Source organism: Ursus arctos, unplaced genomic scaffold (assembly GCF_023065955.2).
Source record: "Ursus arctos isolate Adak ecotype North America unplaced genomic scaffold, UrsArc2.0 scaffold_3, whole genome shotgun sequence".
NCBI lineage: Eukaryota > Metazoa > Chordata > Mammalia > Carnivora > Ursidae > Ursus > Ursus arctos.
In genome coordinates, this window is record NW_026622985.1 from 1,247,904 (window position 1) to 1,263,899 (window position 15,996).

Here is a 15,996-nt window from a genome sequence, read left to right on the forward strand (position 1 = left end):
GAGGCCTGCTGGGTACCAGTAACTACGGCGGGGTTTGGGGTTACGGTGGCCGGAGAAGACGATGGCGTCCTCATGGCTGTTGCCGCCCTCACTGGACTTGCACTCTCCTTGTGATTTCCCACTTGGACTTAGCCTAACTGTTAACCATCCTTCCTTGGCAGTGGGATCACCTGCTGACGCCAGGGCCGCCTCTGCCCGGCTCCCGTCAGTGCGTTCCCCTGACTAAAACTTGACAGCTTTCGATTGTCCTCACCTGGTAGCAGCTCTGTTGTCTATTTTAAAGAAATGGTGTACATAGATTGTTTTTATTAAAAAGAGTTAGAGGTGTTCATTTGAGAATCATGAAAAGTAGAATAAAGGGACCAAAATGACCAGAGTTTCCACTATAGGATATTTTGAGAAGTGTTCCTTCCAGCTACCCTCCGTGGTTAGGTCACACCAGATATGTTTTGTTTTTTTTTTTTTACTTATTCTGCTGTGAACATTCCTCATATTATTAAAACTATTCACGAACATGATTTTTAATGGCTGTGTTATATTACGTCAGAGGGAATACTGTAATAACTTTTATCAGATAAACTGCTTTTCTTCCCCTGTGCTTACTTGAACCAAATGCTTTGATCTGTGTCCTATTGCTACATCAGTCTCAAATGGCCTTTTCCACACTCTGAGCCCCTTTATTAATTTATATCCACTCCTAAATTTCCATCTCAAATGCCATCTCCACCCTAAAGCCCATTTATCTGTTGTAATTCTCCCTCTAGAATTTGCAGAGCAATTTTGGTACCTATCTTCCAGACTTTATCTTGGCTTTGAAGTATAATCACTGAAAATCTCATTGCTCAGGATAAAGTCCTATCCTTTCCTCCCCCCCGGGGTTCTAGGAGATGCAGTCAAGCCCCGCCCTTCCCCATCCCCCTGTGCTCCACTCCACTGGGAGTCCCTTGTTGCTTGCAAGGAAACCATCCATTGCTGACTCTGGTGGCCACGACTGTCCCACCAGCCCCTACGGGTCTCCACGCTCCCGCTGTCGGCCAGTCCTGCTCTAAGGACTCCTGTGTTCAATGGCTCATTCAACCTTCCTGTGCTGCCTCTAACACACTGTGGATTGTGCGACTCACAGCCAGGCTTCTTTAGGACTCACAAGGTCTGGCTGACAATGGAGAATGAGGTGGCCATATGAGGACTTGCCATTTAATTACAGGTCTGGCAGAGAATTACACGTGTTGAGAGAATGTTCATGCTCGCTGCCTCTCCTTGTGTGCAACAGTGATGGTGGGGTTACTTTAATTCCTAAATTCAGAGATCAATTATATTCACCCCTAGATATTCCTGGCACCTCCTTCCTTACCCAGTGGTACAGCCCTAAACCCAAAGGGACCTGAATCGGGGACGTATAGAAAAATAGGGAATAATAATTACAGGAGAATCAAACCATTTGTTGAACACAAAATTAACAAAATAAAACCAAAACCGTCTCTGATTCCATCAGCCCACGTGAGGAGCTGACAGTTATCCCCTCCTTCTCTTAGTTCCCCCCGTGCCAGGTACCATCCCACATTCTCATTTTCCTCCTCCCATGTGTGCTCTGCCAGACAGTTTCCTGAAGCCAAAGGACACTCCTCCATCAGGGCACTGACCCGCCTGCCCCACAGGAGTTAGAAGACAGGAAGACACGGACTTGGCTGATGAGCTCACGGGTCTGGCTTGGGCCCAAGACTGCATGAACTTCAAATTGTGACTGCCATTCTTAGCTGTTGAAACTTGGGCAAGTCATTTAGATTCTCTGTTATTCAGTGTCCTCATCTGTAGAATGGGCATCATAATAACACAGATCGCCCAGTGGCGTTGGGAGGATTCAATGACATGGAGCAGGGAGGCTGAGTCAGCCCCGTGGAGAACACACGTGAAATGTGCATGGGAGCAAAAAGGGTAGCAATCAGTTTCAACTGAAAAGACAGACAGCTTCACAGGGATGGTGCACCCCAAGTGGACACGCGGGGTACGCAGCTCTGCACTCAGATGTCACGAACACAGCAGAACAGTGCAACAGTGTAAATGGCCACATAACGGCAGAGCCATTGAGAAACTGCGGAACAGCCCCGGAGGGAGCCTCCGTACCCCAGAATGAAGACGATTCATATGAACTTCTCTGGAGAGATTTCCAGGATGTGTTAAGGTTCAGAAGCAAGTACAAAGAATGCAGATAGCACTTTTGAGTGGAAGCCATGACTAGGACATGGGATGCGCCAAACGGACACAGGGGCCATCTGGAGAGGCTCCTACTGGCCACATGTGGGACAACTTCAGTACCCGAATGAACGACAGGAATGGATCAGAAGAAACTGAATAAACAAGGATTCCATGACCTTACATAGGAACTAAATTTTTTTAAAAATGCCAACTAATAAATGGGATGATAGAAATAGAAAATCACTACTTTATACCCACCAAGAAATCTCCTCTAATTTGTCACCATCAGTAATGAAATAACATGGCATCATCTGTCACCTGACTTGAGAGGGGAAGTAAACATGACCTATGCAGTGCTCCTGCCCCAAACTCCCAACCTGAGTGCGGCCATGAGGAAATACAGCCAATGAAGCCAACTGAGCGCCGTGGTGCGGAACACCTGGCCTAGACTCTTCACACCAGGTCATGGAAGAGAAGAAGAGCGAGTGGGGGCGGGGAGCTGAGACACGGTCGTCGATTAAAGAAGATAATGGGGGCAGGACATCTACACGACACCCGTGATCATTGACTGGGTTCTGCACAGAGAAGCAGCTAAAAATGATGTATGTGGGACGGGAAGGAGAAGTCTGAATTAAACTGAACCCTAGAAAAGAGTACTCAGTGATGCTAAATAATTCTGAGCGTGAGCCTGTCATTACCTAGGAGAGTGTCCCTGTTTGTAAGAAAACATGCTGACAAATGTAGGGGGAAGCGTTAGAATATCTGTAACCGTCCTCCAATTCAGACGAAACCTTCACCCGTGCACGCACACATCTACGTACGCACACATTCAAATAAATATGGAGACAGTGAGAGCCACGTGGCAAAACATCAAAAAGTGGTGAATTTATGGGAAAGCCATATGGGTGCTCACTGCACTACTCTCACAACATCTCTGGGTGTTTGGACATTTTTATAAAAAAGATAAAGTAAAAGGCTAACAGGTTGGAGTCAGTTGGCATCGAGGAGCCTGCAATAACAGGATATGATACGAAGGAAGAAGACATTTCTGAGCCTGAAGGAAGGGATGTGCTCAGACCTCCTCCAAGCATGAAGCTGAGGGGGCCTGGTGGACGTGGGGCGAATGAACCCCAGCTTCGCGACCCGACAGAAAGCCTGTCCCGACACCCTGCCGGCTTCCTACCTTTGCGGCAAGGCCCCTCACACTTTTTACATTTGCGGACGCCGTCTTCCTCCACCTCGTAGCTGTCGGAGCTGCAGGCACGGACACACGAACCGTGGTCTGTCACCACGTAGTTACCTGGAGAGGCAAGGAAGGAAGGTGGCGAAAGCAGCACCAGGTGTCTGGGCCTCACACAATTGTCTCAGGTGCTCCTCTGAAGGGGCTGATGGAAAGGGCCGATGATCCTCTGGTTCTGTTTGCTTTAGGACAAAGAACAAGAGGTTGCAAACAGAAAAGGAATCATGTTCAAGAGTGTTAATAGCTTATCAAACCGTGGTACGGACAGATGTACGTCATCACGGGCAGGAACCAGATGTGGCGGCAGAACGGGGGCCAGCTCACAAGTTCGGAACATGTCCCCAGCTCATTCTTCTGCCCGTTCTACCCGCAGGACCTGCAGCGAAGGCCTGAATACTTATTAGAAATAGGTGCCCCGGCACGAAGCCCCCTGTTCCCCCGAAGCTGCCACGTGGGAGGGTGCACGTGACCCTCGTGCCAGCGTGCTGGCTTCCGCGGTCCCGTCCGCCTGGCGACCTTGCTGGGCGGGGTGCTGGTACCACCGGCTGTTTCTGCATCGAGCCCGGCACAGCAGTCAGCTGCTGAGCCTCCCGTCACTTCGGAGTAATTTATTAGTGTCAATGTTAACACAGGTGTCAGGATGCTTCTGGAGCTCCAGGTGCTCCTGTTTTGACTTCCCCAAGTATGTCCTCAACATATGTACTGCACATTTGTACTTTTTCTTTCAGTAAATTGTCTGCTTTTGTTCCCAGGCTCTGTTTTCCTGTGGATTTTTAAACTCTACCTATTAAGCCCTCTCTCCAAGATTACACCTGGGTCGTAATTGTGGCGATTCTAAAAATTTTAGTAAGTTAGTTCCATACATTGGTATATTATTCTACTTATGTGTTATTTTTTCCGTACAGATTTAAAAGTTTTCCTGTCCACAAATCTGGAAGGGCAAATCTCCCCCTCAGAGCTGTGCTTACCATTTTTTTTCTCTTAATCTCCCCTTCTAGAGCTCCTAAAGCTCGTTAATTAGACAACTCTACACTTTCTCTGTGAGGACATGATTCATATCATCATTTCTCTGAACATTATAGCCACCTATTGAATGCAAATACAAACAAGCAAACCCAGTCCGAAGCGATTAAAACAGAACCAAACAAGACGCAAAGACACTCCTGTGAAGTTTCAGTTCCCTTCGGAGGCATAATTTTCACCGGAATTTTAACCGCTAAAGGACGCAGGTCTTCCGACATACTCTCTAATTTAGGTCTTTTCAATACCTGCTGGGCACAACAGCAAACAGTGCTAAGTGGCCCAAACAGACAACTGAATATTCTGGACTAATACAGCCGGACCTCGGTCCCAGGGTGTTTCCTGTCCTGGCCACCACGGACTCGAGAACAGACGCTGGTGAACAGAGCACCAACCATCACCCGTCCCCTATGGCAGCGGCCTGACCCCTCACCTGTGCACTCAGACAGGCCCACGGTCACCTGCCTGACAAACATACGGACCCAAAGACTCCGCACGACAAGGGACTCAGGGGACCTGGTAGGACACAAAGAGGAAATAGATGCCTGATCAAGGAAAGGGTTTTGCCTGTGATGAACTCACGGGGGCATTTCTTCACGCAGGTGGCACCAAAACTGTACTTCCCCTCGGGGTTGACATCCATCTGGTAGGTGGTGGGGTTGTACAGCATGAGGGGCGGGCAGGTGTCCTTGCACGTGGCTTCGTCCCGGAACTTGCGGCAGACCTGTCACAGAAGGGACGACACGCACTGGTCAAGCTGTGCACGGAGGCTCACGAAGGCTTCAGCCCTGGGCACAAAGCTCCGGCTACAGCTTGTAATGTCCAGGAACTTGATTAAAGCAAAAACAAAACAAAAACCCCCCAAAATAGCCAAGTACTTTCAAGAAAATTCAGAAAGACCTTAAAAGTATGATTTTTCTTATACTGTCCTAGCTGTGATAATTTATGGACTATGAAAATAAAAACCCACATCTTTATTAATTTGCAAAATGATGAAGGAGTTCACATACTGGAGTGGTCCCTATGGAGTGAAATTATTTCTAAACTCAACTTATTGGTTTTCCCTTACAAAGAACACTTGAGGATATGTTTTTTGTTTTTGTTTTTTTAAAGATTTTTTTATTTATTTATGTGACAGAGAGACAGCCAGCAAGAGAGGGAACATAGCAGGGGAGTGGGAGAGGAAGAAGCAGGCTCCCAGCAGAGGAGCCCGATGTGGGACTTGATCCCGGAATGCCGGGATCACGCCCTGAGCCGAAGGCAGACGCTTAACAACTGCGCTACCCAGGCGCCCCGAGGATATGTTTTTAAAATTCACTGCCAAACTGCAGAAAACCCTAAGGAAGACTACTGTGCCGGGGGGACCAGACCACATACTGTGGTGGCCCAAAGACCCACAGGCTGTCTCCCCTCCTGAGGCACATTAGAATCAGCCCAGACCAACCACGTCAAAACCCCTAGGGCCAGACGCAGCCTCTGGAGTTTAAGAATCTCCCCCTCCCTGAAACTGGAGTCTTCTGGAGCCTCCTTTTCTAGAGGCTTCGAGGGTCTCATCGCATGCGGTGCTGCGTCAGGACCCCCGTCTGCCGGCTCTGGTGTCTCTAGGATGTCCAAGGTGCACACAGGTGAGGGGCCACCTACATGGGGTGCCCCCTGCCCGCGGGGCGAGGAGGCTTCTGTGAGGGCTCTGCGGTGTCAGGGACAAGGGGGGTGCTTCAAGACCCCTTGGAGCGGGGCTGGGCAGGAGGCTCTGAGCTGTGCTGGGAAGAGCAGCGGGCTGGGGTCAGAAGACCCGCACGTGGCTCCAGCCGTGCGCTCACGTCTGTGTGGCTCCGGGTACGTCCCTCACCATGTCCGTACATTTACGTCAGGGGCCTTCCGGTACCAACTGCGTGGGGTTAGCCTGAGACGGGACTGGAGCACCGGAGCCGCGACCACGAGAAACCCCAATGATGGACAGCTCGTGTTAGTGCCGAAGCTCGCCCCGCATCCAGGTCCGGGTTACGGGTGCCACGTGCACGGTGTTGTCCGGCCGAGCTAACGGGCGGTGTTTACTACCCAACAATGTCAGGCGGGGAAACTGAGGCACACGGGGCTCACATAATTTGCCTGGAGTCACAGAGTAAGTGGCGAAGGGGGGACAAGAAAGGCGGTCTTGTCACCTGGCAAAGGGCAACGGCCACATCTTCTCCTACAAACGGGACTCGTCATGTTTCCCACAGGAAGCCCCTCTCCGTCTTGGCCAGAGAAGCCCCCGTGGGGGCCGCTGGGGGGCTGGGTCAGCCTTACCAGGCAGTCGCTCTCGCGGGGCCCCGTGCAGCCGGCGGCACACTGGTTGTGGCAGCAGTCGCTGGGGGACCGGCCGCGGCAGCGCCCTGAGCACTGCTGGGCACAGATGACTTTGGTCACTGAAAAGGAGCAAAGGTCACGGTAAGCTGAAGAGCCAGGGAGGGTGGAAGGGCTGTCCTCAGGGACCTTGCAGAGCACGTGCAAACAGGAGGTGAAGAGGTGAACGAAAGGATGAATTCAATGACTCCCTGGCTCGTTCAAGTTCCGGAACATTCGCGTTCCGCCAAATTACACTGAATCATGACCTTCCTTTATTGCACCTCCTTTTTCTACGGATTTTTAATCACTTAGGAGAACTAACCAGATCAAGTCTAGACTTTCAGACCCGCTCGATAATTACATGCTGGTTAGACCTGAGATGCGGGCTGATATGGAGAGCACATCAAATAACAAAAGTGCCCGCCAGAAAGTAGTGCTTAGAAGTCACACCACAATTAAACAGAAGGACAGACGGTGAACTTGTAAGGTGGAGGTCCCCAGATTCCTTGGCCACCTATGCTCCTAAATTAGGATTCCTGTGGAAAAACCCTCCTGAAAAGCGTTGCTCCTGCTTCTGTGTAGATGGGCCCCCAGGGGTGAGAAAACAAGAGGTGTTTCTGAGCTCAGGTAACATGGGCAAGTCTTGTTTCCAGGAAAAATGCCAAACGTGGTTCAAAGAGACGGGCTGACTTCCACTCATTTACGACAGGCCGGAGTGCCCAAAACAGCCCCGTGGATTAACTGCACGCAGGGAGATCCACAAGAACGTCACTCACGGAACTGCTAACATCTGGCCTTTTGGAGTCTTCGAAGGGAAAACACACAGCCCGCTAAGTGTACGAGGAGGAAAGTGGGCACGTTTATCTGAAATTCTGGTTTTGCTGACTTACATTTCTGGCAATTCTCCTTTCCCGGACCCCAACAGCTTCCATTGGGACAGCCTGGATCACACTTTTGGCCTAAAATGTAAAAGAAGTAGTTAAACTCGTATCTCAGAAGAGAATGGATGGTTGAGGCAACCTGTCCAAGCCCCTGAGCAGAGTGACGTTCCAGAAACAAGGAACAGCTTTCCAATTTCTAATTCTGTTTCCTGGTTGTTTGTAAGTGACTCAAAGCCTTGTATAAGGAAAAAATAAAAGACGAGCCACGTTCTACTTTTATTTACACTTCAGCTGCAGAAACTGAGGCACAGAGTAATGATCGATTCGTCACAGGCCATGAAAACTGGGTTCAAACAGCCCGGTTTCCCCATTTGTTTAGGCTTGGAGAATTTTCCAGCATCTCCAACAGCGCTAAGGGTGTCTCGCCTGGAGGGCTTGGTATGACTGATTACATTCTCACCAGTCCAGGCTCAAGTGACCTGCGGGTCAGTGATCCTAGGGCACACGGGGTCCCGCAAATAAAGACTCCTGGTCCCGAAGCCTGCTCAAAGGGTCATACGTGTTCACGGTGTGCATCACCTTGCTGACCTGCTACACGTTAGCTGTTGATCTGTGAGCTTCCGTGTGGAAATATTTAATGTCGATCAATCAGTTTTTGCAGTGATCAGCTACAAATTACAGCTACCAAGATTTTTCTAATCTCATTAGCTGTGTTTTGTTTTTACTGGCATTGAAATACCGGAAGACCAAAGCCTTCCATCTATACAAAGAGAACAGGTCGGCTACCAAAGTTTGTTTAAAAAAAGGATCAGCTGTGCAGGCATCTTTCATTGCAAAGACAGGAGACCCTACAGGAGTTCCTAGGTGTCCCAAAGTCTCCTACAGCCAGGAAGAATTTAATTCCTGGTAGAATTCAGATTTCAAACGGACGAGCTGAGGATTTCCCAAGTTACTGCGGAACCAGGACACCCCTTTCAGGAGACTGACCATCTTTCCAATCACCCCAGGAGTGAAGGGCAGCAATGCGATGGTGGTGCTCCCGGGAATCATGAGAGATGGTGAGGCCAAACCCCAAATGCACCACGTGGGCTGTGCATTGTGAAGAAGAGAGGGACCGAGACAGAGAGAGAGATGGGTAAGAGTAGCAAGAACAAAAAGCAGTATGGAGGTAGGAAGTGTTGAAAGTGCTTGTGTCCGTACGGTGATATGTGCTTTTTGCTGTTTACCCTATACTTCCTCATATTTCTCAAAACCCTTTTATAAGCAAGTAGTAGGTTTACAAAGCAAAAATATTAAAAATGAAAATGCTTAATGGCATCTTCCTGTAGTGGAGAAAACATCTGCCAACCAATGAATCAAAGTTTGCTTATAATTCTATTATTAACCCTCTGTTACAAAAAAGAGGAAATGCAGGCAAATTACATAAAATATGGATAATAGAAAAAAGCAAAAGGAGGAAATGAGAATCATCCAGAGGTAACCAATATATTCATATAAGTATATGCATATATAAGAATTGATGTCACATTATGCTTTGTATCATAACTTAAAAAAAGCTAATAAAACATTGTGGCAATTTTTCCATGCCTTTAAATATCCTTCTACATAACATGATTTTTTTTTAAAAAAAGATTTTATTTATTTATTTGAGAGAGAGCAAGAGAAACAGAGAGCACGAGCAGGGGGAGGGGCAGAGGGAGAAGCAGCCTCCCCGCTGAGCAGGGAGCCTGACATGGACTTGATCCTAGGACCCTGGGATCCTGACCTGAGCCCAAGGCAGACACTTAATGAACTGAGGCACTTAGGCGCCCTCAGAACATGATTTTCACTGGAATGGCTGTACCATAATTTCTTTAACTACTCTCTTATTTTTAGATATGTAAGTTGTTTCTGAAATTCATTATAGGTAAGGCTGCAAGGAATATTCTTGCACAAAGATATTTTTCTATATCCTTATACTTTTCACTCCCCTTATTATTTTTTTCTTAGTATTCCTAAACATGGGGATTGCATACTTCATTTATTTTTATTTTTTATTTTTTTTAAAGATTTTATTTATTTATTTGACAGAGAGAGAGACAGAGAGGGAACACAAGCAGGGGGTGGGAGGGGGAGAAGCAGGCTTCCCACCAAGCAGGGAGCCCCATGAGGGGCTCGATCCCAGGACCCTGGGCCACCCAGGTGCCCCAGGGAGTGCATACTCTAATGCTTCAATACATATTTGCTAATATTCTAACCCTGACCATATTTTATTAATTTATATGCCCACAAGAAGAAGATGAGAATTTCTGCTTCTCCACCCCCGTCCTGATTCAGGTATCTAAAAATCAAAAGGAACCCAAATCTTTGACGAAGGCAAAAATGATGCTTCTTTATTTTATTTTGACCTTTTTAAAATTACAGTAAGAAATAACATTTTACTTTATTTCTTGGCCATCTTGTGTGTGTGGGGAGGTACAAACTGCTCATGTGTTTGGCCCATTTTTTTTTTTTTATTGAGAGGTTGACCTTTTTCTTGGGATACCTAAGACTACTTTATACAGTCATATTATCGAGAATATTAACCCTTTTCAAGGCAAGCAGCTGAGGCACAATATTTTCCTGTTTGTCATTAAGATTCTTCCATATGGAAGTTCTCTTGTATGGTATCTGACTGGGCTTCTCTTCATCTTGATATTACGAAGACTCATCTTTCTGTTTTCTTCTAGCACTTAATATATATTCAGTAATTTATTATATATAATATGATTTGGAATTTATATTGGTGTACAAAGTGGATGATTGGTTTACTGTAATTTCCCCTCAGGTAAACCCACCCAATCTAGCTTCAAATGCCGAACCACATCAACAGGGACATCACGTGGGGACACACTGGGTAACCTTTCTGAATCTCAAATCCATTGTCTATAAAATACTTAAATCACCTTATGGGATTTTTTTTTTTTTTGGATAAAAATTAAATGCATGCGACAAGTTCTCAGGAGGCATGTATGGCCTCAAAAGCTCTTGGCAAACACAGGGTTTCCCTTACCACAAGGGGAGTGAGAGGCTCCTCATATTGCCACTGGCTGGGTAATTCATGAGGAGAATGCAGGTAGCAGGTGAATAGTGTTCTTTTAAAAAAAAAAATCCTTATAGTTCTCGCTCTTTGATATTTTCCCCTTAATAGTTAATCATTCTGGAATGATTTACCGGATAATAAATTCTTCCCTCATTTGCTTGAAATGCCATTTCTTTATGGACATTTAATTCAGCGAGGCTTATTTGTACTGTCTTTTTCTCTTGTATGTCTGTGGCTTATTCTTACATGTGTATTCTTAACCCAATACCATGTCATGTTTGCAGTTTGCAGTTTGCAGCCTTGTCCTGTTTGAATCCTGTTACTGCATACACCTGTCATTCCTCCTTCCCAACATTTCCTTTCGGGGTCTTTCCCATGGGCTTGGTGTAATGAGGACAGGTGTGCCATCTGGGCTGCTTGATCTAGTCTATGGCAAACCCCTACTGGCCTCACAGCCTTCCTGTGTCATTTTTTTTTTTTTTGTCATTGCTATAAATGTGCACAATTTAACCTCCCCACTGTCCATCAGATAGCCGAGGGAAGGTCAACCATGTTGTAGAATAAAGTCTTCAGTTTCTTGCAAACATAGGAGGTGCCATGCTGAGGATCTGTCGGAATGATGATATATGTATAAAACAAAGGGGCTCAACACCCAAGTTTGTAGCAGCATTACTCATAACTGTTAGCAGGTGGAAGCAACCTGCTGAGCTTGGGGCTCACGAACGGATGCAGGGATAAACCACACAATGGAACACTATGCATCCATATAAATGTAAGAAATTCTGACACATGCCACAACATGGATGAAACTCGAGGACATCATGCGAAGTGACAGAAGCCAGTCACAAAAAGACAAAGACTATGTGACCCCACTTCTGTGAGGTCCCTCGAGATCGATGTGAGCTCCAAATTCTTTGAGACCAAGAAAACACAAAGAAACCCCAACACAAAAACGTGCGTCCACTGCACAGTTTAGGGAAACAGAGAAGCAGGAAATGGTGATGGGTTCTTATTCTAAAGGACTGAAAGACCAGGGAGATCAGGAAGGGGGAAGCTAAGTGGAGCTTGGTAACTGCAAGCATGTGTCTTCAGAGTTTCCCACACGGCACTGCCAAGGGGCCAAGTGCTGCAGCCCGACCTACAGCCTGGCCCCCCGCCAGCCTCCCCCTGGCACGGGCCGCTTCACCGATGAATGGCAGGGACCAGGTCATGGGCACGAAGGGGAATATGGACAAACACCCCCCCCTGTGCACTGTGCCCAGCTTCGCCTGGGGCTCTATGTAGGAGGGCAGAGGCCAGCTTACGTGCTTCCGGAGGGCCTGGCGCTGCTCTAAGGCTCAGCAGCAAGTCGGAAGCACACAAAAGTTTGGCTCGTCTCGTCTAGGCAGGGGGGAGAGGCCCCCGGGCCAGCACTGACGGCTCTTCTCAATGGCTGCACGAGGGCTCAGCGGCCCTGGGGCGGTGATCTGCCCTGTTAGCGGGCATGCTGACTGTCACCACGAGGAACAACTTGCCCTCCGTCTTGGGTAAGTGCTCTTCTAGTGGGCAGATTGATGGTTTGCTGGTCTTTGGTTTGGATTAATCTGCTTTCTGTCACCCCCCCCCCCCCACCCTAACACATAGGAGCTACAGGCAGAGGGGACGTTCGTGCGGCACTTACAACTGCCCGCTTGGTTCTGGAAGTCCATCGACATATTGCTCACAAAGTCGCCGTCAACGATATCCCGCCACTGGATGGTTTCCACGCTGCAGAGCACAGGGTTGTTGCTGAAGCGCACAGCGCCTTGTAGGATTTCTGTGTGGGGAGAGAATCTCCGTTACCAACCCGCCGCGTCCTTGAACTTCCACAAAAGGCACATGCATTTCTTCACATTCGGAGCTCTGCTAAAACATTGCCAGCCTGCCGAACAAGCCCCCCATGGACCTTGGGGGGGGCTGAAAAATGAGGTGATGATAGTGCCATGGAGGAGTCAGGCTTCCCCCCGAAATGGGCCTTTGATCAACAAACGATCGGAATTCAGAAATGGGGAGGAAGGAAGCTGTATGATGACATGAAGGGGTGAACGGGACGGGGGTGGCAGTCACGCACTATGCGCTGGCAAGGTCAGGAGAAGGAGGTGACACTGTGAGCTGCCTCCAGGGCTCCTCACTGGAAAAAGTGGCAGGGGGGTGAAGGGGAGTGAGAAGAATCTCTGGGTACGATGAAGAGACGGCGGACACCAGGAAGGCAAACGGCATGAAAGACCATGATTGTTTCACAGGAAGAAATGATACAACATGAGAAATCAGGAATGATTTAAAAAATGCAAGAGTGCGCAAAGGGAGAGCGTTGCATCTATGACATTAGACAAACGGTTACGAATGACTTCTATGCAAAACACTGCAGCTGTGGGTCTGCAAGGATGAAGTGGATCTAGGAGCTGACAGGCAAGGGGAGCAGACAGGTCACACGGTTAATGAGCTCATGCCCTGGAAGCTGGGGTAGCAATTCTCATATCAGACACATTAGATTTTTAACTAAAGACTGTAGTTAGAGATACAGAAGGGCACTATATTATTCTTAAAGGATGTATCCAACAAGTGGGTATGACAATTATAAGTATCATGCCCCCAACAGGGGAGCAGCAAGATACACAAGCCAACTCTTAACCAGAATAAAGAGACATATAGATAATAATACATTAATAGTAGGGGACCTCAACACTCCACTATCAGAAACAGACAGATCACCTACGCAGAAAATCAACAAAGAAACAAGAGCTTTGAATGCCATACTAGACCAGATGGACCTCATAGATATATACAGAATACTACACCCCAAACAAAGGAGTACTCATTCTTTTTGAATGCACATGGAACATTCTCCAGAATAGACAATGTTCTGGGTCACAAAACAGGTCTCAACCGATACCAAAACACTGAAATTATTCCCTGCATATTCTCAGACCACCATGCTTTGAAATTGGAGCTCAATCACAAGGAAAAATTTGTAAGAAACTCAAACACTTGGAAACTAAGAACCATCCTGCTCAAGAATGATTGGGTAAACCAGGAAATTAAAAATCAATTTAAACAATTTATGGAGACCAATGAGAATGAAAACACATCGGTCCAAAACCTGTGGGACACTGCAAAGGCAGTCCTAAGGGGAAATACATAGCCATCCAAGCCTCACACAAAGGAATAGAAAAATCTAAAATGCAGTTTTATATTCTCACCTCAAGAAGCTGGAGCTGGAACAGAAGAACAGGCCTAACCCACACACGGGAAAGCAGTTCCTCAAGATTAGAGCAGAGATCAATGAATTAGAAACCAGGAGCATAGTAGAGCAGATCAACAGAACTAGAAGCTGGTTCTATGAAAGAATAAATAAGATCGATAAGCCACTGGCCAGACTTATCCAAAGGAATAGAGAAAGGACCCAAATTAATAAAATTATGACTGAAAGGGGAGAGGTCACAACCAACACCAATGAAATAGGAAGGATCATTAGAAACTTTTATCAACAGCTTTATGCCAATAAATTAAACAACCTGGAAGAAATAGATGCCTTCCTGGAAACCTATAAACTACCGAGACTGAAACAGGAAGAAACTGATGACTTTAACAGACCGATTAATTATGAAGAGATTGAAGCAGTGAACAAAAACCTCCCCAAAAACGAGTCCAGGGCCTGATGGATTCCCAGGGGAATTCTACGAAACATTCAAAGTAGAAATAATACCTATTCTTCTAAAGCTATTTCAAAATATAGAAACAGAAGGAAAACTACCAAACTCATTCTGTGAGGCCAGTATTACCTTGATCCCCAAACCAGGCAAAGACCCCATCAAAAAGGAGAATTACAGACCGATATCCCTGATGAATATGGACACCAAAATCCTCAACAAGACCCCAGCTAATAGGATCCAACAGTACATTAAAAGGATTATCCATCATGGCCAAGTGGGATTCATCCCTGGGATGCAAGCGTGGTTCAACATTCGCAAATCGATCAGTGTGATAGATCACATCAACAAGAAAAGAGTCAAGAACCATATGATCCTCTCAATTGATGCAGAAAAAGCATTTGACAAAAGACAGCATCCTTTCCTGATTAAAACCCTTCGGAGTGTAGGGATAGAGAGTACATTCCTCAATCTCATAAAAACCATCTATGAAAAGCCTACAGCAAATATCATTCTCAATGGGGAAAAGCTGAAAGCCTTTCCCTTAAGATCAGGAACACGACAAGGATGCCCACTCTCGCCATTATTATTCAACATAGTACTAGAAGTCCTTGCAACAGCAATCAGACAACAAAAAGGGATAAAAGGTACCCAAATTGGCAAAGAAGAAGTCAAACTGTCTCTCTTCGCAGATGACAGGATACTCTATATGGAAAACCCAAAAGAATCCACTCCCAAACTACTAGAAGTTATAGAGCAATTCAGTAATGTGGCGGGATACAAAATCAATGCTCAGAAATCAGTTGCATTTCTATACACGAACAATGAGACTGAAGAAAGAGAAATTAGGGAATCCATCCATTGACAATAGCACCAAAAACCATACGTTATCTCGGAATTAACTTAACCAGAGACGTAAAGGATCTATATTCTAGAAACTACAAATCACTCTTGAAAGACATTGAAGAAGACACAAAAAGATGGAAAATATTCCATGCTCATGGATCGGAAGAATTAACATAGTTAAAATGTCCATGTTACCCAGAGCAATCTACACTTTCAATGCTATCCCGATCTTAATACCGATGACATTTTTCAAAGAACTGTAACAAACAGCCCTTAAATTTGTGTGGAATCAGAAAAGGCCCCGAATTGCCAAGGAATTGTTGAAAAGGAAAAAGAAAGCTAGGGGCATCACGTTGCCGGATTTCAAGCTATACTGCGAAGCTGTGATCACAAAGACAGCATGGTACTGGCACAAAAACAGACACATAGACCAATGGAACAGAATAGAGAACCTAGAAATGCACCCTCGGCTTTTTGGGGAACTAATCTTTGACAAAGCAGGAAAAAACATCTGGTGGAAAAAAGACAGTCTCTTCAATAAATGGTGCTGGGAAAATTGGACAGCTACATGCAAAAGAATGAAACTTGACCAGTCTCTCACACCATACACAAAGATAAACTCCAAATGGATTTAAGACCTCGATGTGAGACAGGAATCCATCAAAATCCTAGAGGAGAACCTAGGCAGCAACCTCTATGACATCGGCCACAGCAACCTTTTTCATGACACATCTCCAAAGGCAAGAGAAACAAAAGAAA

General features: G+C 46.4%; 1 protein-coding gene across 4 annotated transcripts in view; it reads right to left on the minus strand.

Annotated features, from left to right (window-relative positions):
* The window catches only part of EGFR (epidermal growth factor receptor), a 204,364-nt gene that overhangs the window by 43,545 nt on the left and 144,823 nt on the right, over positions 1-15,996 (minus strand). For all 4 annotated transcript variants that reach the window (XM_026501600.4, XM_026501605.4, XM_048212969.2 and 1 more), the window contains exons 4-8: positions 12,384-12,518; positions 7,672-7,740; positions 6,743-6,861; positions 5,036-5,177; positions 3,377-3,493 (exon numbers count right to left, since the gene is read on the minus strand). In XM_026501600.4, coding sequence (XP_026357385.2) covers positions 3,377-3,493; positions 5,036-5,177; positions 6,743-6,861; positions 7,672-7,740; positions 12,384-12,518 — 582 coding nt within the window. The remainder of the gene's footprint in view (positions 1-3,376; positions 3,494-5,035; positions 5,178-6,742; positions 6,862-7,671; positions 7,741-12,383; positions 12,519-15,996) is intronic.